This window comes from Trachurus trachurus, assembly GCF_905171665.1.
Source record: "Trachurus trachurus genome assembly, chromosome: 16".
NCBI lineage: Eukaryota > Metazoa > Chordata > Actinopteri > Carangiformes > Carangidae > Trachurus > Trachurus trachurus.
This window is the reverse complement of record NC_139902.1, coordinates 473,266-499,577: the sequence shown is the minus strand read 5'-3', so window position 1 is coordinate 499,577 and position 26,312 is coordinate 473,266. Positions and strand designations below refer to the sequence as shown.

Sequence of the window (26,312 nt, the reverse complement as noted above, 5' to 3'; positions counted from 1 at the left end):
CATGGTAAACAAGGCTTAAAATAGCCTAATGACAGCTTCACCTTGATTTGTTGGCCAGTGGCTATAGCCTACAGGATTTTCTCCCTCTATTTAATGTGTTTGTGTAGATGTGTCATGAAATGACATGAAATTATTTCAGTGCATCAGATAATTCATAACAACTTATTGAAAGAAATGTAGACACTTGACAAATGTATATGGTGTGAAATTTCACTCATGTGGAGTTAGACTGCTCGTGTCCAAGCTGATGTCACATATGTTCTGATATGATTGCATGCAACCATTCATATTGAATAATGTTATAATAAAAGGTATGGGGCATCTACAAGGACCTACCAACACAACAAGAAAACCTATGTTGTCTTCATCTGAGCTTTGTGAGAATCAGTGTGGCTGTTGGGCAGTTTCTCCACGAGGGAGCACTGGCAAGTTCATCAACAAGTTCTAGCATTTAGCCTACATCAGCAGTAGCCTACGTCTCCACAGATCCATACACCTTGAAAATGTAGCCTAATACTGAATATTGTTTGGGTTCAGTGGTAGTTAGCATGATACCAGTCTGGTGCATTAGTTTTAGACAGTGACCATAGAAATATCTTGTCTTGTCCTCAGCACATGAATCTGTGCACTGAATTACTGTTGATTGTTGCAGTTATGATTATAATTCACTAAAATTGTTTGCTTTTGTTTTTTAGTAGGCTACTTCTTTGTTTGCACAATACCACAAGCTAAACCTATTTGTTTTAATTGTTGTAATTGAGTTTGCCTTCTGCATGTAGGCTAATGCTTTATAAATAAAGTTTGATTTTATTTTATTAGTAATGGGTGTAGTTAGATTGCTGAGATGCACATTTCTAACTTGAAGCACTTCGGTACTAAATCTGAACTCTTAGATATATCCCTCCCTGGAATATGAGTCAAATGTTAAGCGAGCCGCAATGGCTTTATTTTGAAACTTGAGAGCGGAAACGCTAGTGAGCTCAGCTAGCTTGATAGCTAGCCTGCGCAGCCAGTCTCCTTGTGGCCGCTGATTCCACGGTTGTATGCAGGACTCTGTAGTCCACCACTTCCTCGTTGTGAGCCATGTCTGGGCCGGCGGGGAGGCGCCAGCAGCCCGGCTGTCCGCTTCAGGCTGACGGGCCATGGCGGAGCCGGAGCGGCCGGTGAGGAGGACCACAGACCGGAGCACAGACCGGAGCACAGACCGGAGCTCAGCGTTACCTGCAGCACCACCACTCTTACTGACGGAATACCATGGTGACGGCATAGAAAGTTATACACGCGTTTGTAGCCGGGGTCACACATGTCAACTTTGCTGTGACTGTCAGCGCGGCGGCGCGGAGTTAAGGTAGTTGTTGTGCTCTTGTTTTCCTCGCGGACGTGTGTCCTGTGAAGCCGTCTGCCTCCGGCGTCAATCTGGCGCACTGTCCCGCAGTGGCCCACGGAGCGCCCTCTTTAATATTGCACAGCCGTGGAGGTTAACATGGGGTCAAAGCAGAGCAGCCCGACTGCTAATCCAGCTGCCAACGGCCGCACCAGAGCCTACTCGGGCTCGGACCTGCCGTCCAGCACCTCCAGCAGCAACGGCAGCAGCGGCAGCAGGACTACCGCCGCGGGCGGACGGTTTCACGCCTACAGCGCGTCCGGAGCCTCGTCCAGCACCAGCCAGCACCTCGGAGCCAGGGCCAGGTCCGTGGGGGGCTCCGGGGGCTCTGGTGGGACCAGACCCCAGTCCGGCATTAACATTCCTCACAGCAGCGGAGCCTACAGCTCCCCGGAGTCTGGGGGCAGCAGCCCCGACGAGGCGGAGGACAGGGACCGGGACAGGGACAGGGAGCGGAGCAGAGGGCTGCTGATTGGATCACTACCGGCTCACCTCTCTCCTCATCTGTTCGGAGGTAAGAGCCGCGGTGTGGACCCGGTCCACTCAGCTGGAGTGACACCGCCACATGGGGGGTCAGTGTCACCTAAATGTTGACATTCACATGCTGCAGATCCCGGGGAAATTATCACATCATAAAATTATGATTTAGCCTACTAACACTTCAGTAAGCAGTGATTCACACTGTTGGCTGTTTAGGACAAATAAACACAGGTAAGCACAATAAATGATTCCCTGTGCAGGACTTTTTGAATGATATGGCAGCCTCTACAAAGTTGTGATTTAGGCCTATGGTGACATGGTATGAGTTGGATACGGGTAAAAAAAAAAAAAAAAAAAATCATGCACCTTTGTGTCCCCCCCAATCCTGACATAAGATCTGCACCATGGACATTCAGTCATTTATGGTGACGGTTACATTGATTATGTTGGGTATGGGTTTTACTCAGATTGGATGCGAGTGACCCAAATGTGAATCTGAAAACACCACCTGTCCTTAAAGGAACGAAACAAGACCTTTACAGGAGCTTCAGGGTCTTGGCTGAGCTCACAACCCCAAACCCACCTCAGACCTACTGGCAGAAATGATAATGAAAACAGCTGATAGTTATAAAGCAAAATTCTGACCACATTAACCTGTTTTTGGGATCTTCAGTTAAAGCAGAAGTAAGCAGAATGTTTGTGTTAATATAAGTCTTAAATAGTTCTATTTTCCCACAGCAATCACTTCTATAGAGTGTTTGGTCTGAAACACGGGTCTGTCAGTCACTCTGCTCTGCTGTAAGCCGAGGAGAAAACTTTCCTTGTATCCTACAACCTTTATCCAATGAGGAGAGAGAACGGCATAAAGGGGCGGTCCTCTCTGTGTGTGCAGCCAAGGGATGCGCGTGAATGTGGTGACGTAGGGACGAGGGCGGGGACTGCTAACTCCATCGGCTGACAGGAAGTTAGCCAAAACCACCGGATCACTTACTTCTGCTTTAATTACCGGTACCCGCAATATAGTTATCAATTAACATAATTTTTTATTACAAACTATTCATGATTAATAGCGGTGTGAGAACATGGCTAGACTCACAGTGTGAAACAACACAGGTGCACGTGTTTCCTGTCATCATCTTGAAATGAATGTCACTTCAGGTCGACCTTCTGAGTGTGATTATTATCATGTAAGACAGAATAAGCACTGTAAAAGGTTACGTCAAACTCAGCTGACTGTCTTCTCCTGTATGTTTCTCTTCAGTCCAAACTCTGCAGGAGTTTTTAGCTTCTGATTGAAGCTGTGTAACCTTGTTACACACCCTGATCTCCTTTCCATACATTGAACATCTGAACAAAAAGCAGTAAAACACGGTTCAAAGTTCAAAGATGTCTTTATAGTCCCTACAGGGAAATGGGTTTGCCGTCTGTTCTAACAAACCAAAACTGTAACTACATAAATACATAAAAGCCCTGCAAGAGATCATAGAGCAGAGCACCCTGCAAAGGTCCAAGTGTGCAATGAGCAGAAAGAAATGAAACTCACCTGCTGTTAAACAAACAAGTGGCAGCAGGTACAAAGAAGCCCTCACCACAGGCCTGAGGCCAGAGCTTCAAACTCTGTAGAGAAGGAGATCAAGGCACATGAAATATACCTAAGACAGCAATGTTAAAGGTCCAGTGTGTAAAATGGGGGTAAAACCCGTGACATCCAGCGTTCAGATAAAAACAACTTGTTTACCACAACGGGGACGACTGGGAGTTTAAGATCTAAACCATGTTACCACATGTCTGCTGTTTCTACTCCTCCTCCTTCTTTCCTGATGGGGCATTCACAGCAAAAGCAATAGACACAGCAACTCTACATACAAAATCTATGTAAATGGCGCGATAACACGCGATTTAATCAGGCGGTGCGAATGGAGCGTCTGAAGCGACGCATATGAAAAATTGGAAAAATTAAACTTTTCAGTCGACATCGCGACATCCAATCAGGGACGAGTTTATCCCGAAGTCACTTAAAGCAGAAGTAAGTGATCCGGTGGTTTTGGCTAACTTCCTGTCAGCAGATGGAGTTAGCAGTCCCCGCCCTCGTCCCTACGTCACCACATTCACGCACATTCACGCGCATCCCTTGGCTGCACACACAGAGAGGACCGCCCCTTTATGCCGTTCTCTCTCCTCATTGGATAAAGGTTGTAGGATACAAGGAAAGTTTTCTCCTGGGCTTACAGCAGAGCAGAGTGACTGACAGACCCGTGTTTCAGACCAAACACTCTATAGAAGTGATTGCTGTCGGAAGATACAACTATTTAAGACTTATATTAACACAAACATTCTGCTTACTTCTGCTTTAAGTAACACACTGTTGCTAGGGGTGCCGCTGTAGTCAGAGTAGCACAGAGGAGATCTATGCAGGATATTTACTGTATGTTTCATTTTTACCCGAGCTGGTTGTATCAGCCATGATGGACATGAAAAGGGAGCGGGTTGAGAAATGAGCAGGTTTTTTTTTTTTTTCGAGCGCCAAGTGCGAATAAAGAGATTCAAAAATGATTGAGCAGCGCGATACAAACGCTTCAAGCTATTTTTTCGCATCTATCACTTTTGGTGTGAACGCCCCATTAGACTTTCTTCTTTGTTGGTTTATTTATGAAGGTGAAACTCTTGAAACGTGCTCTGTGGTTGACTCGACTTTCCCTTCAGGCTGCCGTACAAACATGGTGGCGCAAGATGGCGACACTCTCTAAAGCAAGACCCTTGTTATAAGGCTTAAAAAACCAAACAAATTTCATTTTATAGCGATTATACACTTATACAAATATATTCATGGGTAGTATATTATTATTATTACACACTGGACCTTTAAAAGGAAAATTAAAGCTTTGCTGACCTGAATAAAAGAGGGAATATCTGACCAAAAATAAGTAAACAAGCCTACCAGTTAAAAAAAGTAACTTTTCAACATGACCCATATTGACAATGACCTTTGGCTGTAGAGCGGAGCCACAGGGAGACACAGTGGTGTTGATGGAGACGGTCCAGTGGGATGGGGATGGGGCCTGCTGGTCTTTTAATGACATTCACATGTGTGAAGGATGAGTGATGTGAGAGAGCCCGGCCCTACGTCTCTGTCACCTTCTGGTTGTTCATTGATCCTCTGTGACAGCTGCTCCCACCCTGCTGAGGCTGATCATGTCTACCTGTCTAACATCAACAGGTCTGTCACTGCGCTGGTCATCCTCAGGTTGCTCGCTCATGCTCAGTCAATGCTTTAGAAAGAGAAGTTTCCATTTTAAATCCAGAGATCTGATTGGCTGGTCTCTGGTAACTCTGGTAAATGGTGAAAATGATGAAGAATATTTGCCTGTGGACCAAAGTCAACATTTGAGACATTGTGTTGGAGAGCAGGTGGTGGTTGTAGTGAAGTAGAGAAGTCATATTAATAATAGGACATTTTATTTATAGGTAGCTTTCAAAGCAACATACAAGGGAAATATGTCATCAATTAGAATAAATAGGATTGCAGAGCTCTACAATCTATGGTGTGATGGTTAAAGTGCATTTTGAGAGTATCAGTGATGACATGGTGACAGCTAATAGAGCTCCCTGATATAATTGGATGGGAAATGTATCGAGTGATTAAAATAAACAAGCCTGTGGAAAGCCTCTTTTCATGATCCCATGCAGATGATCAGTAATTCTAGCTGATCCAGTTTTGCCTGGTTCATCATATAAAGTTATGAGGAAGTTATGAGTTCACATTTTCAAGCATGTACAGCACAGAGTCTACAAGAAGCAGAAAGGAACAACCAACCATCTGCCATACTCTACACTCTTTTCTGTCAAAGACAAGGCAAATGTATTAGCTCATTTTTACAAACAGTTTGTCTCAAAGGTCTTTACACAGCATCATGACAACATCCTCTGCCCTTAGACCCTCACATCCACTGAGGAACCCCCCCCCCACCCCACCCCCAAAACATGTAGAATCAACATTTATCAGAGAGATCCCACGTGAAAGAAGATTTCGTTCCACACTGTGGTTAAATCAGATAACAGTCAGATACACTACTGTTGTTTGTCTGCAACCTGATCATTGACATGAGGAAAAAAACATGCTGTGAAACGTTTAAATGCAAGTAGTTAAACTGGTCTGTTATGAATCGTGGTGCTTCAGTTAATGTGTTATCTATATATTAGTTGCTGTCTTTCTTCCAACTGTCATTGTAATCAGAGAGTGAACAGAGAGGAGACTCTCCACTCAGGGGCGAACGGTTCAATATTTTTTACCGAACACAGTTGCATGCTGATACCTATCAAAATAAGAGCATACCTTTTTAACCATACTCAACCTAGAATCACCTCCTCCTGGTCGTCTTCCGCCTAGTTTCAGATGACATCATCATTTGTATGAAAGTCATTGTCAGTTGTTGTGTAAACTCTTAGCTAAAATGGGTTGACCCTTGACCTTTGGGGACACCGGGGGGGGGGGCAGCCAGCTACTACACTGATGTTGCAAGGTTGGTTTTCAGCTGTGAGACGCCAGGTGAAGGCAGAGAGCCTCCATTCTCACTTGTAACAAGTCACAAGTCATGTAGTTAACAATTTCAAATCACAATTTTAAAAGCTTTTTAATTAAGGTGAAAAAAATGTAGCATAGCCACAGGGGAAATCCTGCTTAGTTCCTCTTTAACATTTCCATGTTTCCCACATTCTCTTGTTATAAACTGTTTTCTTGTCTGTAACAACATCTATTGCACCCTGAGGTTTCTCCCATTTTTCCCTGTTAAAAGGGTTTTCCATGGAGTTTTTCCTCAGTGGATGTGAGGGTCTAAGGACAGAGGATGTTGTTGTGATGCCATGTAGCCTAAAGACCTTTGAGACAAACTGTTTGTAAAAACGGGCTATACAAATACAATTACCTTGCCTTTGATCTCATCAGTTTGTCCTTGAGTAAAAGCTGAGTATTTCAAGTAGCATGTTAGTGATTTGTGTACCTGTGCACCAGTGCTTCTGCTTGAGGGGAGATGCTCCAGGGGCTCCAGGGTTATTACACTATGTGTTTTGTTGTTTTTTAAATATTTGGGGCATGTTTACATTTAATTGACAGGAAAGTGCAGAGAGACTGGGGCAATGACAGGCAGTGCAGTGCAGATGGGAACAGAGGGGACGTGCTCTGAACCGCTGGACCACCGATCGCCTCATTACTCTATGTGTGATGTGTCACACAAAAGGAGCTGGCTTTGGTTCTGAGTTGTGCAGTTTAATACACATCCATCCACTGATGTGCTAACTCTCTGTAGCCTGTCAGTCCCCACACTTATCTCATAGCGTGGTGAATGTGCAGGTCACAACTTGTCCACCAGAGCGTTGTGGAGTTGTTGGATTGTGTATTTGATGAGTTTGATGAGGGAAATACCATATGCCTCCGTAGCGTAGCTCTGAGCAGCTTGTATCTCTGTCCCACCGATCTAAAAACAGCTTGCACCGACAATTAAAGGTAACGAACCTACTGCTATGACTATAGGGATTATGGCAATAGGCCAATTTGCCAAAATATTGATATATACCCTTTAAGGAAATGGCAGCAGGGCAGTCTTACATGATAACACCAATAACATTCTCATTTACACATACAAACATATTCCTGGCAGGGAACAGCTCATCATCAGACTGTCACAACTGTGGTTATCTCCAGGTTCTACAATCAAACCTAATCCTAGAATTTAAAACCCCCAGGAAAGCTTATAAACTTGCTGAAGACTTCATTTCCTGTATCAGCAGTCTGTACGGGAAGATAATGTTGTAGTCCAAAGTCTGAAAGCACTCTGGCTGTTAACTGTGAGCTCAAAATGGAAATGCTTTCCTGTTGTGAGTGTGTGCCTTGATTGAATGCGGCTCCCAATCACAGAACTTGGTAAGAGCCCAGCAGCTGTGTGTACCGTGTGTGCAAAGGTGGAAAAAAGTCTCAAGCCCCTAATCACGGTTGTGAGAATGAAGTCAAGTGAGTCTGTGCTAAAAGTTAATTTAGCTTCATCCATCATTACATCATTACAGTGTCTTAATGACCAAGTGTACATTTAAAGCCATCCTGTGCTAGTTCTGCTCAGAAACCCACAGCTCTCTCCTTTCAACAACTGTGAAGTGGATGTGCAGCTACACACCATCAATCATGTGTCATGCATTTGAACTGAGCTAAAACACAAAACTTCCATTTAACAGTGAGGATTTCTGTCAGTGCTGTTTGTTGCCATATTCACAAAACACTTTGACTACACTTCATATTTACATGCACACTAATAAAATGATTATTATCGGAAAACGTTTTCAGATTTCAAGTGGTCATGTAAACGGCATAAACCATTAACTGTTAATGGATTAAGACCGTTATCGGTTTAAGAAAAAACGATCTGGTTAACCCGTTGTGTTACATCTGTGCATAAAAAGAAGAGAACAAACACAACGTATGAATGTATCAATTTCATTAGTGGCATCTCGGTAAAGAAAAGGACACATGCATGTCTGGGCTGTCTTGGAAGAGGGACAGTCTAATTGTGCCACTGTGACACAGTCACTCTTCAACTGCAAACAGCTGAGGTGTGACATTTCATTAGCCACTTTTAAATCACAGTGCTGCTGATAGAATGCATTTTAAAGCATCTAAGGAGAAGCTAATGTGGCTTAACACCTTTAGGAGATGTTACATATCACATTGTCTTGGGTGTAGGAAATCAGAATCATCATAATGCAAAGAGAAAGCTGAGAGAGGCACATAAAAGAATACTGTTATGTCTTTCTAGGACTGAATCTTTAAAGGACAATTCCGGGCAAATTCAACTCAGGGCTGTATTTTCATATCATTTTAGGTCTAAAAGAAGGAATCTGAAGATTTTCACTTGAATTGCTCCTGTTTTGCGGTATTTGTGTCTGTCCCCGCATCGCCACGGCAGCGATGAATGGGAGCGGATGGAAGTGTACTGCTTAGGCTGTTTACATTCCTCAAAGCCGCAATGTTTTCTCCACAGACAGCGTCAGATGACTACTCAAACATGCACCCAGAAGTTTATTTACTTCAAGCAAGCCGACATGTTTGTAAAACTAGATCTAATTCAATTCTGCCGTGGCGATGCGGGGACAGACACAACCACCGCAAAACAGGAGCAATTAAACTGAACATCTTCAGATTCCTTCTTTTAGACCTAAAATGTTAGGAAAATACAGCCCCGAGTTGAATTTGCCAGGAATTGTCCTTTAAGTGTGTAGACCACTGCAAAGGTGAGACCGCAAACAGCTTGCAGCATGTTTACAGATTACCCACACCCCCCACCACCAGGACCCAGCCTGACACACACACACACCCTTGCAGATATTTTCATTTCTGATGACATTATTTAGATTATATTTAATTGCATTATTTACATCATATTAGTTTAATTGTATTCATATTTATCTTATTTATTCTATTTCTAAGGCCAGTTTAGAAGCAACCAGGAGACATTCTACTGCATGTTACTCTGTGACTACTGTGACAAATCAAGTCATCTTGTATCTTGTATTACCCAGAGCAGAACCGCTGTAGTTTCTGCTTTTTATGGCCAGATGAGATCAACATTTAAAGGGAAATCGACACTAAAAATCAATCCACATACTGTATGACACCACAGACACATTTCACCTCACTATCCATGATGGCGTCATCTGGAGACAAACCCTGGAGCTTCTCCACAGACAGTGAACACTGAGGTAACTGGCTGGCATCACACTGATGTTGATGCCATATGGGAACAGTCTCAGATTCACAGCTAGAAGCCCTTATAGACCGCTGAATAAGATGTTTCTGAGAACTATATGAGCCCAGAGGCTCAGATACCACTTTCTGGATAGATGTGGTGCCAACAGGTGGCAGAAAGTCATCCTACTAGTAGAAAAGTATATTTTTGTCAAATTACATCTTTGTTCCATGTTGTTTTTAGCCTTACAATAGAGATAGGACTCATCGCTTATGATATGTTTAAACATCCCATAAAACACCCCCCGCCCCCCCCAAAAAACATAAAAAACATCCCATACTGCCTCAGTCAAAGCAGAAGTAAGCGATCCGGTGGTTTTGGCTAACTTCCTGTCAGCAGATGGAGTTAGCAGTCCCCGCCCTCGTCCCTACGTCACCACATTCACGCGCATCCCTTGGCTGCACACACAGAGAGGACCGCCCCTTTATGCCGTTCTCTCTCCTCATTGGATAAAGGTTGTAGGATACAAGGAAAGTTTTCTCCTGGGCTCAGAGCAGAGCAGAGTGACTGACAGACCCGTGTTTCAGACCAAACACTCTATAGAAGTGATTGCTGTTGGAAGATATAACTATTTAAGACTTAGATTAACACAAACATTCTGCTTACTTCTGCTTTAACATAAATGTTGTAGACATATGCAGTTTGTGTCTGAGATCAGTCAGAGAAGCAGGCTGATGTTGGCCGTCTGCAGAGTCAGGATGGATTTGCCTCTCGTCTGTTTTCTGCAGAGAGCTGAAGCCAGAATGGAGCTGGCCAAGAGGCTCCGTCGGAGTCAGAGCTCCGTCTGACACTTTCTACTGTTGCTATCATTATTCATGAACAAAGACACAATGATCTGTAGCCTGCATGCTCCTGCTGAGAGCTGCAGCATTGTACGGCGCCGGAGAAACGTCCCCAGGTCTGTGTCTGGGAGATTATGCACCACAGACCTGAGCTGGTGTAATGTTAGGAGCTAAGTCAGTCCAGGTTAGCTGAAATCTACCTTGATAAGATAAGCCAGTGGCTGCAGAAGCTGCTCTGCTAATCTCTGCTTCTGACTACCTTCATTTGAATAATGCAGCAGATGTGTGCTGTTGTCTCACTACATGGATGTAGCAGCTGTGAATCAGTGAAGAGATGTTTGACAGTTGCATCAATAACTGCCGATAGAGGTGTTTAGAATGTCGTCTGTTCCACACCACCAGCCATCTAATTACTCCACCAGCTGTTCTGTCATTGTCAGTTGATTGACTTGGACAGTCTTTCTTCCTTTGTAAGGTATTCTAGCAAATCTGTCTTAAAAACAAAAGTCCCTTAAGTCTGTGTTTCTGCAGAAACTAACATGAGTCTAGCTGAAATGGTTGGAATGTAAATGTTAACGTGTAATTTGTAATAAAAAAACGATTAAAATGAATTTTAATATTTGGTATAGATGACAATTAATGACTTGAATATTACCTAAATTATTTTGTGTAAATATTTAGTAATGTAATTATAGTTTGACTATATTTGATTTTACACATTACTGTTGTGAAATGAATTAATGTATAATAATTGTGATAATCGTAATAGCGTGATTATTTCTCTGACAATAATCGTACCAAGAAAATATATAATTGCGACATCACTAGTGTGAACTAGAGCTGCGTGAAATAGATTTTGGTGATTAGTTTGAATTTATGCTTTAGGACGATGTATAAAAATGAAAAACAAATCTCCCTCTAACTTAGGTAATTATAGATTCCCTGAGCTTCCATAGTTCATAATGACAGACACAGGATTAGTAGCATGGCAGCATGTGCTAATATAAGTGAGGGGATGGTCCCTAGAAGACTAATGTAATGACACCAAAACAAGATTCAGTTCCTATTGAACAGTGTAATGTACAACTTTACAACTGTTGCATTAAAGTCATGTATGGAGCATTAACAAAGCTTCCATGTTGGAATTCTTCAGAGGATGTTTCTGATGAAGTTACTACTGAAAGTCCTACTTCTGGGTTCTAATATCTGTTAAAGCGTACATGAAGTACACCAAGTGTCTGAAGTGACACATCACAGCTCAGGTATCAAGCGTCAACCCCACCACCCCCGTTATCATACAGTAGGAAGTGTTACACTGCAGTGCATCAATAGCAGGAGAGGGGATGAAAGAGTGGCTGGAAATCAAACTTTAGCATGAAGAGATGCTGATCTGATCTGAATCTAATGCAGGAAGCACAGTGACTCAGTTCAGGTCAGTTCACTTTATTCGATTAGCATTTCATCTCGCCCTTCTCAACAGATGGAATTGACTTAATACACACAAATACATAATACAACGAGGAGTGCTAATCGAAAAGGTGTAGGCTGAAGCTCATGCTTATTATGCCTACCCTTTTTACCAAAACAAATGAGAAAAGAGATAAAGAGAGAGAAAAAACAAAACAAAAAAACAATCGAACCAAAACAAATTCAACAAGGCAACTTTTAGACGACATAGTCTGAGTTATACCATAAGGATTTAGATCAAACAAGCATTTACTTTCACAACTAATTTGTATATTCTTTTAGTACTTTGGTTTTAAACATATTTTTGAAAGAGGAAATCGAACAACACATTCTAATTCATCATCACAGTTATTCCACAGGTTAACACCGCTAACAGAAACACATCGCTGTTTATATTTGAGGTTTTTTAAAGGAGCATTATCGCAAATACAGCAGTAATAGCAAAAAATAAGCTGACATATGCAAAAGATGGGTCGGGGGGAGCCATAACTAAATTTACAAAAAAAATCGCCAACAGTATAGTGTCCGTGGGGCAAATGCAGCATTTGTCTTTGTTATGATCCAAGCCGGCCCGGCGCTTGCTGTGTTAAAATGCACTCGGAACTCGCAAATCCGACCTCCGAACCGGACAAATATGCAACAGTAAGTAATGTAGCAGTGTTAGGGTGCTTACAGTCACTGAATCGCTGGTAGAACACTTTGTCTCCACGTCCCTGTGTCTTTCTTCAGCTGTCCTCTCAGCGTTATTAAGGAGGAGGACGTTTCAGTTGTTGTTGTCGTTGTTGTGGTTGTGCGCGACGTAGAGCTGCCGCTTCCACTAGCGAGTTTTCTTTTTCCCGCGATTGCACGTTCATTCAGCGGTGAGGGAGGAGGAGGGGGGAGGGAGATGGGGGGGGGACTAAACGAGGCTGCTCTCTCTCTCTGACAGCTGCCCACTTGTTTATATCTGATAAGCTCCGCCTGGCTCCATCTAGTGGCCGAATTTTGCGATAATACTCCTTTAAAAACACCTAATCCCCTCAGTTCATACCGACTCTCTCTGATTTCAAACAGCCTCTGAGTACTATGACAAAGCATATTATTATGCACTTTAAACATGATTTGTTCCATTTTAAATTTCACTAAATCATAAAATTTAAGGGTGTTTAACTGGATAAAAAAAGCATCCTTTGGCTCTGTAAGTTTTGTTTGGTTTATAATTCTCATACTTTCTTTTGTAATTTAAAAATAGGTTGAGTGTTGGTTTTATATGCGTTACCCCATATCTCGACGCAATGGGTCATATATGGAAGTAACAGAGAACAATACAGTGTATATACCGTAATGACTTCTGGTTAAGGATATTTCTTGTTTTATAAAATATTGCAATGATTTTTGACATTTTAGTTATCACATTATTTATATGTGGCTTCCAACAGAGTTTATCATCGATTAGGACACCAAGAAATTTGTTTTCATACACTCTTTCTATTTCAATACAATTTACTGTGATTTTAACCTGAGTTTTTATTTGTTTGGTGCCAAAGATTATAAACTTTGTTTTGTTTAGATTCAGTGATAACTTATTCAAATCAAACCAGTCTTTCAGTTTATTTAATTCATTTTCAACTGTAGTCAGAAGCTGTTCTAGATTTTTACCAGAGCAGTAGAGAGTGGTGTCGTCAGCAAATAAAACACATTTTAATCATTTGGAGACATTGTGACTGTGTATGACTTCAGCACCAAGCATGTTTTATGGAGGCAACAACTGACTGATGGCAGGGTGGGCACAGTGCAGCTGCACTCAGACTCTGGTGCAGTCCATTTGTTAAGTGAATGCAGCCAGACCTTGATCTGCTCCAACTCCCTGGTGTCTCAATTGGGAAAGTTAGTCATGTAAACATGATGTACCACGTGTCTTTTTCCGGTCAGTTGTCATAGAAACATGACACTCTGCCAGTGGTGCTACCTTTGGAGCAGAGTGAAAACAACCTGTGTGAACACTAGGGCTGGGACGATATGCTTTTCTCCCGATTCGATTCTTCTACGATTTTTTGGATGGCGATTCGATTTAAATTGCGATTCACGATATTGCCGATTCTCTCGATTTTTAGTCTGCATTTTTAACATTTATCTGCACACAAATACTGTAGGAGCCTATAAATTAACATACTCCATTATAAAGTGAACTTAAACCCTTTTCAAAGCCTGTACTCTCTGTATGTAAAAGAGGCTAACAAATACACATTGCACAATATTTAAAACATTTAAAAAAAAAAAAAAAAAACATAATTTTTTTCACAAAAAAAAATCGATTTTTGAAAAAAAAATCGATTTAAAAATCGTCAAAAAAGATATCGCGATATCTATGTGAATCGATTTTTTCTCCCACCCCTAGTGAACACAAACCATTCTTAAAAGTGAGCCATCCGCTGAATTTCAGGTTGACCAGCCAATTAGGATGAAATCCACTGGTTGAGCTGACGTTAACAAGGTGGACTCTGTTCATTCCTCTCAGTCAACGTGTTACCAGCGGCTTCAGCGTCTCCTCCAAGGTTTTTTGGCCTTTCCTCCGTGACATGTCCCGTTCTGCTTGGCAAAGATGTGAGGTAGGGCTGTCACGTTTTATTCGACATTCGAATATTCGTTTGAATGTGGGGTGAAAAGTTCATATTTGAGCTGGAAATGTAGGCTGCAGTCATGGATCTGTTGTAAGACCATGGCTGCAGCGCCTGCATAGCGCCGGGGACCGTCCACCGGACACGGAAGCGCCGTGAAGTGCCGAGAAGCGGAGCCAGTTTCCTTTCGGCGCCCATATTAACCGCTGCTGTATCGTGTGGCAGCGTGCATCTCCGCGGCCGGCTCGCACCCTGCAGTGGTCGTTTTGGCGTCAGGTCTATTTTGTGCGCGAGCCGCGAGCGATCGCATCAAGCTGGGCAGGAAGGCAAACATGAAACAATGAGAGAATCCGAACGAGAGAATCCGGTCAATTTTCAAAACGAAAACAATTTTCAAAATAAAACACTGCGATTGTGTGTGCGGCAGGGCGGGGCGGGGGGTTTCGAATTTGTCCGAACGAATTACGGGTCATTCGATATTCGTTTGAACCTAATTTTTCTAAAAAAGTGACAGCCCTAATGTGAGGTGCAAACCCCCTGTGTTCACGTGTTGGCCAAAAGATGTTGCCATTCAACCGCACAACTGGAGTATAAAAAACGATTTTAAAAAATGTGATAAACTACTGTATGCTCATCTTGGCACCAGGCTTGTAATAGACTGGGGGAAACCCTGCTTCAGTCTTAACCAGATACATTTTGAAAGTAGCTTTCTCACCTGTCAGCTCACCTCTTTCTGCTGCTGTTGTGTTTAATGGAATACTACAGAGCAGTTTCATTAAGGAAAACCTCCCACAGCCAGGGTATTTTCCCAATACAAACATCAGATTGTATGAAGGTGTGTGAGTGAGAATGGCAGTGTTCATGAGAGTTCATCATTACAAACATTTATAATGGCTTCTGATCATTATGTTCAATTGTGAAGTGTGTAGTCAGGCACTTTTCTTTGTGGTTTTTCACCTCCCTCCCTCGTGCTCTTCCTCTCAAGTCTTTTCAACAGACCACCTGGTGGAACATTTGCTTTCACTGTCACCAACCGCCAATGCTGAAGTGAAAACAATGGAAATCCCCCATGAAGCCCGTACAGTTTCAAGTGATCAAATCTTTCTCATCACTCTGATGGAATAAGTTTTAATGTGGAAAAACTGGGTTTTTCCCACTTCACTGCTTGTAATTACCATCTGAATTACTGTGGCAGATACAACATCACACAGTTTTAGATCAAGAGATGAGTGCAACCGACTGATTCAACTGATTAGACTGTTAATTCAGTAGTCTCCTGGTGCTGTTTCTTTCTATAATAATGAAAACAATTCAAACCCCCAACCAAGATGAGGGAGAGAGTTGGAGTTTTTCCCTCTCCGAAGGCTCTCAGTCATCCAGGACAACATAGTCGTCAGGCAACTGAGCTTTTTTATACTTTATCTCAAAAGAGGAAGTGACTCTTTCAGCTGAGAAAATGTCAAAGTGAATCTGCCTCTGTGACTTAACGGTCAAAGTTTGGTTAAACGTATTTCCTGAAATTCAGTGAACTGAAAACAACATTATGTAAGAAATCTAAAGCAAATGGTAGTAAAATCCTCCTAATATGTCATAGAGACTCAGGAATGATGTTCATATAACATACTGAACTCACCAACAACAATAGTACAGCCAGAATATTTGCATTAAACAATTTTTGTACAATGTTTATGTTTTGAATTTCTACGGTTGTCATGTGGCGCCGCCCAGCGCTCTCTCCCTGTCACAGCGGTAAGACGTCTCATATGTTGGCTCATCTACAGCGTGAAGAACACGCACTAACTAACAGTAACTGTAGATGCGGGGTTACAGTGTGTGTGTGTGTGTCAGCGCTGACAGCGTCGGAGCCCGGTGATCAGCTGTAACATTACGTAGTTGCTGCATGCATCGGGTGACCTGTTCCTCTTCACGTCCTGTTCGGGTCGTCCGGATTTTTAATATGAAAACGTCCGGTTTTGATTGTTTTTCATGTGCTTAAAGGTGTACAGAAATGGCCGTTTGTCCTGTTTGTCGCGCCGAGTTGTCACGAGCTGCAACACGAGTTTACCCGAGTGAGGAAAACGAATTTGATTGGTCGTTATCGAGCGGGCGGGATATTCAAAGCTTGGGGCGAGTCCGAGCTCCGTGTGTGTGTGCGTGTCTCAGACGTTTGAATGACGGATGACGGATCCAATATCAGTGGCTGGTGAATCGTGTACAGGCTGACGTATAATCCGTGCGCCTGCATTATCCAATGCGAAAAAAAAAATACACACTTTCATCCCGGATTTACTCAAAAATAGAATTTTGCACAAAGTTTGGCCTACAACGTCTGAAAGATGAGTTATCACATTAATTTTATGACCCAAAGTGGGCTCAAATTCAATTTTCTTTTCTGTACACCTTTAAATTGACTGGCGCTTTGCACAGAAAACTCCGGTATTTTGTTGCGTTTGACGTAATTCCCGAGAGACTGCCTCTCCGTGCGGCCCCGCGACGCGCACATACAGATTATGCTCTCGGCTATTTCATGTCATCAGTCCCCCTGCCTCTTTCTGTCACCTCTGTATGTGTATGTGCGGCTCCGCGACGTGCAACTGCACATGAGGAAGCAGACGTCAGAGCAGCGTTTCCTCTGCCTGCAAAATGCTGGAGCGCAAGTAGTGTAGCTGTTCACAGGGGCGGACCAACCATCTCTGTGTCCTGGAGGGTCACAACACGGCCGGCGGCCACCACATAGTCACTTTTTTTTTTTTTATTATTATTAATTTATTTAATGGGACTACCGACAGCCATGTTTAGGGGAGACCAGGGACAATAGTAACACTTTTTGCATTTAACAAATCAGAAACCCTTAGCCTATTTAAAGGGTGAAATGTACAGTAACAATAACTGGCAGATCAGCTGAGTGACGTGAACTCCACTCATACTGTGAGTCAGAGCAATAAAACAGTGAGGTTGTTGATGAGTATTTAGCTTTTTACTCTGCTTAGAGACTTGGAGACTGACTGTGAGTGAGCAGAGCAGAGGTTAGGTCGCTGCCTGGCAACCTGCCGGCCGGCTGGAGCCCTTCTGTGTGGAGTTTGCATGTTCTCCCCGTGCATGCATGGCTCCTCTCCGGGTACTCCGGCTTCCTCCCACAGACCAAAGACGTGAAGGTTAGGTTAATTGGCAAATTGTTCAGCTCTACTCAAGGACAAGGGCACTTGCAGATACATGCAGACTTTTTGCTGACCACAAAATAACTGCAGTGAAGTGAGTTCAAGCTGCAGTTCTGCCCTCCACCACATTGTGGGTTGCAAATGCAAAATGTTTTTACTTGTTGACTCAACGAGGAACCAGGAGAAATTTCTGCCTTAAAGGAATGGTTCACTCAAAATTGAAATTTCACTCATTATCTCCTCCCCCTCATGTGGACTAAGGGCTGGGAGAAGTTTCAGAGTCCTCCGTGGCTTCTCTGAGTTACAGGGGGTCTCGGCGTAGCAGTGCATGTCCATATAACGGTTGCTCGTATGTAATGTAATGTCCGTCTTGTATTGAAGACGGAAGTCAAAATTGTCCCGAAAAAAAAAAAAAATTTAAAATATTAAATAAGTCTATTTTTTAAGCTTGTTTTTTAGCAGAAGCTTCTCGAAGCTCCTCTTCCCGGTTCGTCCAAATTAGGAAGAGAAGCTTCCGCTACAAAATAAGCTTGAAATATAGACTTATTTAATTTTTTTCGGGACAATTTTGCATTTTGGGGCTTCAATACAAGACAGACATGACATACGAGCAGCATGGAGGTATTTGGATGTTTTTTGGTGTGTCTTTTTGTTACGAAGACAGTTGGTATCCATTTGCAACCGTTATATGGACATGCACTGCTACGCCGAGACCCCCTGTAACTCAGAGAAGCCACGGAGGACTCTGAAACTTCTCCCAGCCCTTAGTCCACATGAAGGGGAGGAGATAATGAGTGAAATTTCAATTTTGGGTGAACTATCCCTTGAATTGGCAAATTGTTCAGCTCTACTCAAGGACAAGGGCACTTGCAGATACATGCAGACTTTTTGCTGACCACAAACATGAGACAACAAAATAAGTGCAGTTCCTCATTCTTGTCTTCAAGCTGCAGTTCTGCCCTCCACCACACTGTGGGATGCAAATGCAAAATGTTTTTACTTGTTGACTCAACGAGGAACCAGGAGAATCTCTGCCTTAATTAGATTTTCAGAACCAATAGATGTGAAGCTAATCTGTGAAGAAGGGTTGAATACACTGATCAAGCAGCCATCTCATTAGTTTTATGTGCAGGTAGCAGGCTACCTCACTATGCACCTTAGTGCACACTGAAGTGGTGTTGACTTGTGCTGTGGCGAGTTCTCGCTCAACGAACTCAGTCTGTGTTGAAAGACTTGAACATTCTCCTGACTGTGTAGAGAATGAGGCAGACATCAACGTGATTCTCACAGCTTGTTAACTTGTTGGTGTGTTTTGTGTGAGTGTGTGGTACTCTGAGCTCTGGGGGTTGGTGTGTGTGTGAGTGTGTGGTACTCTGAGCTCTGGGGGTTGGTGTGTGTGTGTGTGTGTGTGTGTGTGTGTGTGTGTGTGTGTGTGTGTGTGTGTGTGTGTGTGTGTGTGTGTGTGTGTGTGTGTGTGTGTGTGTGTGTGTGTGTGTGTGTGTGTGTGTGTGTGTGTGTGTGTGTGTGTGTGTGTGTGTGTGTGTGTGTGTGTGGGGTACTCTGAGCTCTGGGGTTGGTGTGTGTGTGAGTGTGTGGTACTCTGAGCTCTGGGGTTGGTGCACTGTGCAGCCAGGCTGGTCAATGATTAGTCAACTGATCGATAAAATGATGATTCATAAATCTCATTTCATTTCCTACAGTATCTCTGTGGAGTTGAGGCTGTGCTGACTCAGGGCTTTGAGGCGAGCTGAGTTAACTGCAGTAGATAATGCTCTCCAAGCAGCAGATCTGATGAGGAGCAGCGATAAGGTCCGTAGCAGAGACCCAAGGACTCTGCTGAGGACGGAGAGAATGGACTTTTAAAAAGTCTTTCCTGGCTTTCAGCTCCTTCAGCAGAGCTGAATGTGTCTTTGGTGTTTGCCAGCACAGAGAAAAGAACTGAGCCCTGAGCTTTGAATAGATTTACTCTAATCTGTCCTTGGCTTTTATTCCACATATAGCCATTGTGCCATATTTACATTTAGGCACACTGACGTAATTGTAGAAGGAAACATAGGCTATATGTTTCTTTGTAGAAAGACTGTAACTGCAGAAAGGAACACGTGTTTATTTCTACTGTTACACCGTATATGAGGCCAATGTTGGGCCAGGCCCCATTTAAAGGGATAGTTCAACATTTTGGCAAATTGGCCCATTGCCATAATCCCTATAGTTTTAGGAGTAGGTTTGTTACCTTTAATTGTCGGTGCAAGCTATTTTTAGAACGGTGGAGCAGAGCCATGAGCTGCTCAGCTAACGCAATGGAGGCTCATGGAATTTCTTCAGAGGATGTTTCTGATGAAGTTACTACTGAAAGTCCTACTTATCATATCATGGAAAATACACAATCCAACAACTCCACAACGCTCTGGTGGACAAGTTGTGACCTGCACATTCACCACGCTATGAGATAATAACACAACGTTACCAGACAGAGTTGTTTTAGAGGGAAATGCAGAGACTTCTTGCCGAGAAACTGCCCCCGACAGGAATGTGCATCAGCGATTTAGCATGAATTTCCCTCTAAAACAACTCTGTCTGGTAACGTTGTGTTTTATCTCATAGCGTGGTGAATGTGCAGGTCACAACTTGTCCACCAGAGCGTTGTGGAGTTGTTGGATTGTGTATTTGATGAGTTTGATGAGGGAAACCAAGAAATCCCATGAGTCTCCGTAGCGTAGCTCTGAGCAGCTCACGGCTCTGCTCCACCGTTCTAAAAATAGCTTGCACCGACAATTAAAGTTAACGAACCTACTCCTAAAATGACTGTAATTATGGCAATGGGCCAATCAGGCAGAGACTCAGCCTTTTAAATCAGTGCTGTCAGGATCGATCCCCTGGCTGGTGGAAAACAAACGAAAACAAACTTGAAAAATGACCACGTGTTGTTGTGTGTGCAACATCTGTGGAATCAGAGAGAATGTTTCCGTGCTTGGACTTGTTGTAATCAGACTGTGCTGTGCTGTCTTCTTTTTATTTCTGAATGAATATGTGTAGTAGGCTAATAGGCTTTGACAGTTGCATATATTTACATGAAGGAGGACAGGCCTGTTAAATGAATATTCATGTCAGCATTGCCATTACTCAGTTCTGATCAGGCAAACTTCAAAGAAGAATCAAAATTAACTTTCAATTGTATTTCTTCTTGAACTGCCCATCCCTGCCTTGTCCTTGTTTTGGATTTTCCTGACTTTATTTGAACCAACTTAGTGTCAGTCTTTTTGGGGTTCGACATGTTTGGCCTAATGTTGAGGTAACATAGCTCCTCATCCCCTGTGGCATAAATGGTCACGGTGAGATCCCTTTATTCATCCCTTTTCTTGGCAACACATTGAGCTACAACCTGAGTTGCTTTCTTTGCTGGCTCGTCCATCACACTTATGTGCCAGCTCATTTCTGGACGTCCAGCTTGTCTTTTGCCAAGAGAAACCCGAGGAGAGCAGGTCCATCACTCATCAGCTGACATCCTTGCTTAACACCTCTTATTCTCAGGATATGAAATTGGTATTTCATCATCTACATGTCAGACTTTGTTATACCTCTGATCTGTTGATGATTTATGTGTTTCTATATACAAAATAGAACAGGGATGGGAGGGGCTGATTAAAAGATATGGGATATTTTGATGCAAAATACCTGAGCACCTGACAGTGAAACCTTTGGCAATCAGAAGCCTGTGCCTAAATACTCATTTAGAATTAGACGGCTACCCAATTGCAACACAATTTCAAGCCAAGATTACTGGCAAATTATACAAAAAAAAGTACATTACCAATACAATTAGCATTGCCCCCTTGCCTTCTTGTTTAGTTAAGCTTAATTCCTGGATGATCATGGCGTCATGATTTAGAACAGATCTCAGTCCAGTTGAATGATGTCTAAGATGGCACTCTGCACCACCATCACTTTTTTTGCGGTTGTGAAGCTGCCAAGGCTGACAATGAGATTTACTGCCAAACTACCTGACTAATTCATGTGGATACGTGTGGAATACAGTGATCTGTTGGAGTGTTCAGTAACCACCACCGTCGATATGTGCTGGTGTCAAAAGACACTCTCTGTCTCTGTTATGTAAATGAAACCAAATGGACTCTATGGTGTCTCTTGGAGGTACAAAGGGAGAAATGATCTGTGTGCATGTTTTTCATGCCTATCTAAGGCCAAGATCGTAACATCCGCTGCTGTCACATCCATGTGCGAAGCAAATGTAAATAAAATGTCAAAGCAGCAACGTGACTTCGCAACAGTGTAGCTGTTGTCGCAATAACGGGCCGTCATGGCATTTGTATTACTTTTTTATGGATCTGAGCTGTTAAAGCAGAAGTAAGTGATCCGGTGGTTTTGGCTAACTTCCTGTCAGCAGATGGAGTTAGCAGTCCCCGCCCTCGTCCCTACGTCACCACATTCACGCGCATCCCTTGGCTGCACACACAGAGAGGACTGCCCCTTTATGCCGTTCTCTCTCCTCATTGGATAAAGGTTGTAGGATACAAGGAAAGTTTTCTCCTCGGCTTACAGCAGAGCAGAGTGACTGACAGACCCGTGTTTCAGACCAAACACTCTATAGAAGTGATTGCTGTCGGAAGATACAACTATTTAAGACTTATATTAACACAAACATTCACCTTACTTCTACTTTAATTCAAATGGGTCTCCAGTACCGAGATGAGACTGTATTTGCACCTAAAATGGTGTCAAAATTGCCGCTCATAATTTCCACCGCAGCCTCCATGTTTCAACTGGGAGAGATGTAGAAAAAGGCGCACAATAAAAACAACAAAAACAAAAAATGCCCCTCAATTACTGAGATGCAGATTTGCACGGGACTAGTTTTACCACGGGACATCGGTCTTTGGTGAAATATAGTAGGTAATCTGCGGGGGAATTTTAACTTTACAAATTACTGAAATGGCGCATTCGCACGGGATTAAGATCACAGACGTCCTCCGCAATTATTACAAATTACCAGAGGTCCCCAGGTAAAACTAATCCCGTGTGAATAGGGTTTAAGACACTGTTACATACACCCAAAGGAAGTGTGTGTTGATGATGGACTGGTGGTGAGTGTAGCATCTGATCCTGAAGTGATCCAGCTTGTCAATGAAACAAGAAAGCTCTGCAGAACAGATTTGCACAGGTTCATTTTCAACAACATGAAAGTAGTGAAGTATTCTGAGAGTGTCTAACACCTGGATATGACTTTGGGAGAGCCACTCATGGAAAGAGCTTTTGAACAGACTTCCATTTCCGGCAGTGTTAAAGAACAACCAATGACCAGAAGCGCTATCCACAGCAGCATGTATGATCTACTGGGCTGCACTGCACCTTTCACTCTCCATGCAGCAGATCTTGCAACAATAGTGTGAGACAAGGTTGATTGGGATGAGCCACTCCCACAGGAGTAAGTAAAGCCATGAGTGTTGAAGGAAGATGAGACGCAGAGCTTTCCATTTTATGAAAAAAGGTTGAACAAATTGCAACAGAAGCAAACTCAACTGATTTTGTGTCCTCAGCATGTCCTGAGTGAGGAGAAAAAAGCCCTGAAGAATCCCATTAGGGGAAAGTTTAGAAAAACACCCAAATATATCCCATTTATACGCCTATTAATTATTTTTCTCATGTGAATAGGGTAAAATGTTTATCCTTTAGATATCTCCATGAAAATTACTGAGTTGATTACTTACATTAAGACAAACAAAAAATGTATTACAAGTTTTTTGAAATTCTTTGTTAACATGAGCAAATTTGCATAAGTTTGCATAAATTCCACCGTTTTGACAGCACATGTATAAAGGTGCTGTGGTGGTACCAGCTGGAAAATTGGAATGAGTTGACTCCATCGGTCAACCAACAAGAAATTGAAATTGATCTTGAAATTTAAAGTGATTTCTTGTCGGTTGACCGATGTTAACAAAGAATTTCAAAAAACTTGTAATACATTTTTTCTTTGTCTTAATGTAAGTAATCAACTCAGTAATTTTCATGGAGATATCCACATGATATTCACGTGAGAAAAATAATGGGATATATTTGGGTCTTTTAAATCCCTTAATAATAATCGATAGTCACTGTTAGTGTTGGTCAGCTCATAGCCTGCTCAGCTGGTCTGACCAGGTCAAGGCTGCGATAAACATAAAGCTGACTCACTGATGATGAGTGTTAATGATGAGTGTTAATCTGTGTGAAAGTTGTACTGTGCTGTTTTTATCTGTGTTGTTGTTGTTTTTTAGATGAAATGTCAAGTGATCTGCTGCAACTCAATTTCCCTACGGGGACAAATAAATTACTACTTAGTGTTGGTCAGCTCATAGCCTGCTCAGCTGGTCTGACCAGGTCAAGGCTGCGATAAACATAAAGCTGACTCACTGATGATGAGTGTTAATGATGAGTGTTAATCTGTGTGAAAGTTGTACTGTGCTGTTTTTATCTGTGTTGTTGTTGTTTTTTAGATGAAATGTCAAGTGATCTGCTGCAACTCAATTTCCCTACGGGGACAAATAAATTACTACTACTACTACTTTTTCTAAACTTCCCCTAATGGGATTCTTCAGGGCTTTTTTTCCCTCACTCAGGACATGTTGAGGATACAAAATCAGTTGAGTTTGCTTCTGTTGCAATTTGTTCAACGTTGACCCCTTTTTTGGCCTAAAATGACTGGACTAACAGTCAGATCCAACAGTGAAATCAGAATGGAGCACTGAAAGAGTTGACATTTTGACAGTGGTCACATCCTCAATCAATAGATTAAAGACAAACCTATTGACAATACTGTCATACAAAGAGGTTAAAGAAAACTATGCAAATGTTTGCCTTTATTAAGTCTAAATTATTAATTAATTAAACAGTTTCACACTACTAGTGCTGGTTAAATCAATGACTTGTAACTAGTTCCAGGGAGAGTGGAGGCTCTCTGCCTTCCACCTAGCGTCTCTTGGCTGAAAACCAACCTTGAGGGTTAGTGAAACAGCAAAAAAAGCCACCAGGACTTACATCAGTCAGGTTTCTCTTTTTCCACCAAGTATATTTCATTCCCATGTTTTTATTGCTTTCAAATGTGTATAATGGCACTTTGTTTTGTTTGTTTTCCACCTTGTTTCAGTGCTGTCTTGGGAATGTGTGCCTTGTGGCAGCAGATGTTTCTGCACAAACAGGAATGTGAAGGATATACATTGCTCCAGGATGTGTAATAACACCAGTGTTATTCATGTTCATACAGTCCACCTTGTTTGAGTGTTAATAGGGGAAATTTATTTCCAGAGCATGGTGTAATGCAATCAAAAGCCGGTATGACATCAGACATGCATGGGGACACAGCAATTTAATTTCCTGCAGAGAGCATCTCATACAAATGACTGCATGAGTCATCACAGTCACAGGCAGAGCTCAGCTTTTAGTATTTAGTATTTTTCAAAATGACTTGTGCAGTTGTGTAGAGCTGAAATTCATCCTTGTCTCTCTTTCACATAAATACACCTTAGACTACATGTTCCTGACTGGCAGCAGATGGCCAGGAGATCTGGACGGATGCCATCGTGTGTGTGTGTATGTGTGTGTGTGCGTGCGTGTGTTGTGATACTCTAAAATAGGTCAGACAAGCAGCCTGCTTCTGGCTGTGCTAATCTATTTATTCCATCAGTATCACAGCATGTGGACACATCTCACCATTTTAGAAAGCTCCACACAAGCTTCCACTCCTCTGTGTGTCCTGTCACCTGCCATGACACTCTGCCCCCTGATGCAGGACTGTTGTGCTAACAGATGATGGATGGGGGTTGGTTGCTAATCTGTGATGAAGGACAGTGGGATGACAGTGATGCTGCAGGATTTGTTTTTCTTTCTGAGACTGTAACAACTTAATTGACAGGAGTTTAAACAAATGTTTATAATTTCCTGTGATTTTTCATTTCTAAGCATACGCACACAATAACCGTAAGGACCCAGACAGCTTGGGTATCAAATTATAATACCAGACAAGACCATAGACTTGGAGCAAGTGAAAAGACATGCAGCAACAGCACGGCAAGTTTATTAGTATAGTCCATTTTTACAAACAGTTTGTCTCAAAGGATTTTACATGGCATCATAACAACATCCTCTGTCCTTAGACCCTCACATCCACTGAGGAAGAAACAGGAAAAGGTTCAGGGTGAGAGACACAGGACGGACAGACGTGACATAGATGTTGTACGGCAGACATATCTATAATACTGTTTGGGTTAGGGCTACCTGAGGACCCAGTCCAACCCAGTCCAACCCAGTCTCTCTTTAGAGACGGTGGGAGTCACTAACAGACCTGCCTTCTGGGAGCAGAGTGCTCTAGCAGGACAATAAGGAACAATGAGGTACATCACATCACATGATCTACAAATTTGGTCTCTTGCTTGTTTTTTGTATTTGGCCTGTTGATGTCCTAACACCATGGCAGCAGCATTATACATAAACCTGACACCTTTCAGTATATTTTCTATGTGAGGCTTAATATGAATGACATGCATGAAAACATAAATGTATTTTTTAATCATTGTAGCAGAGTATGAATTAGTTTTTGTCAAAAATAAATTAGAAATTAACAAATGAAGAGAAACCCAACTCTGTCTGCAAAGGTGGAGCAGCAA

The 26,312-nt window shown here is 42.5% G+C and overlaps 1 protein-coding gene across 1 annotated transcript in view; it reads left to right on the top strand.

The window, feature by feature from the left end:
- Window positions 1-1,039: 1,039 nt before the first annotated feature.
- Window positions 1,040-26,312, top strand: part of znrf2b (zinc and ring finger 2b) — a 57,304-nt gene continuing 32,031 nt past the window's right edge. The window contains exon 1 of the mRNA XM_083990074.1: window positions 1,040-1,898. Coding sequence (XP_083846200.1) covers window positions 1,484-1,898 — 415 coding nt within the window. The 5' untranslated portion in view covers window positions 1,040-1,483. The remainder of the gene's footprint in view (window positions 1,899-26,312) is intronic.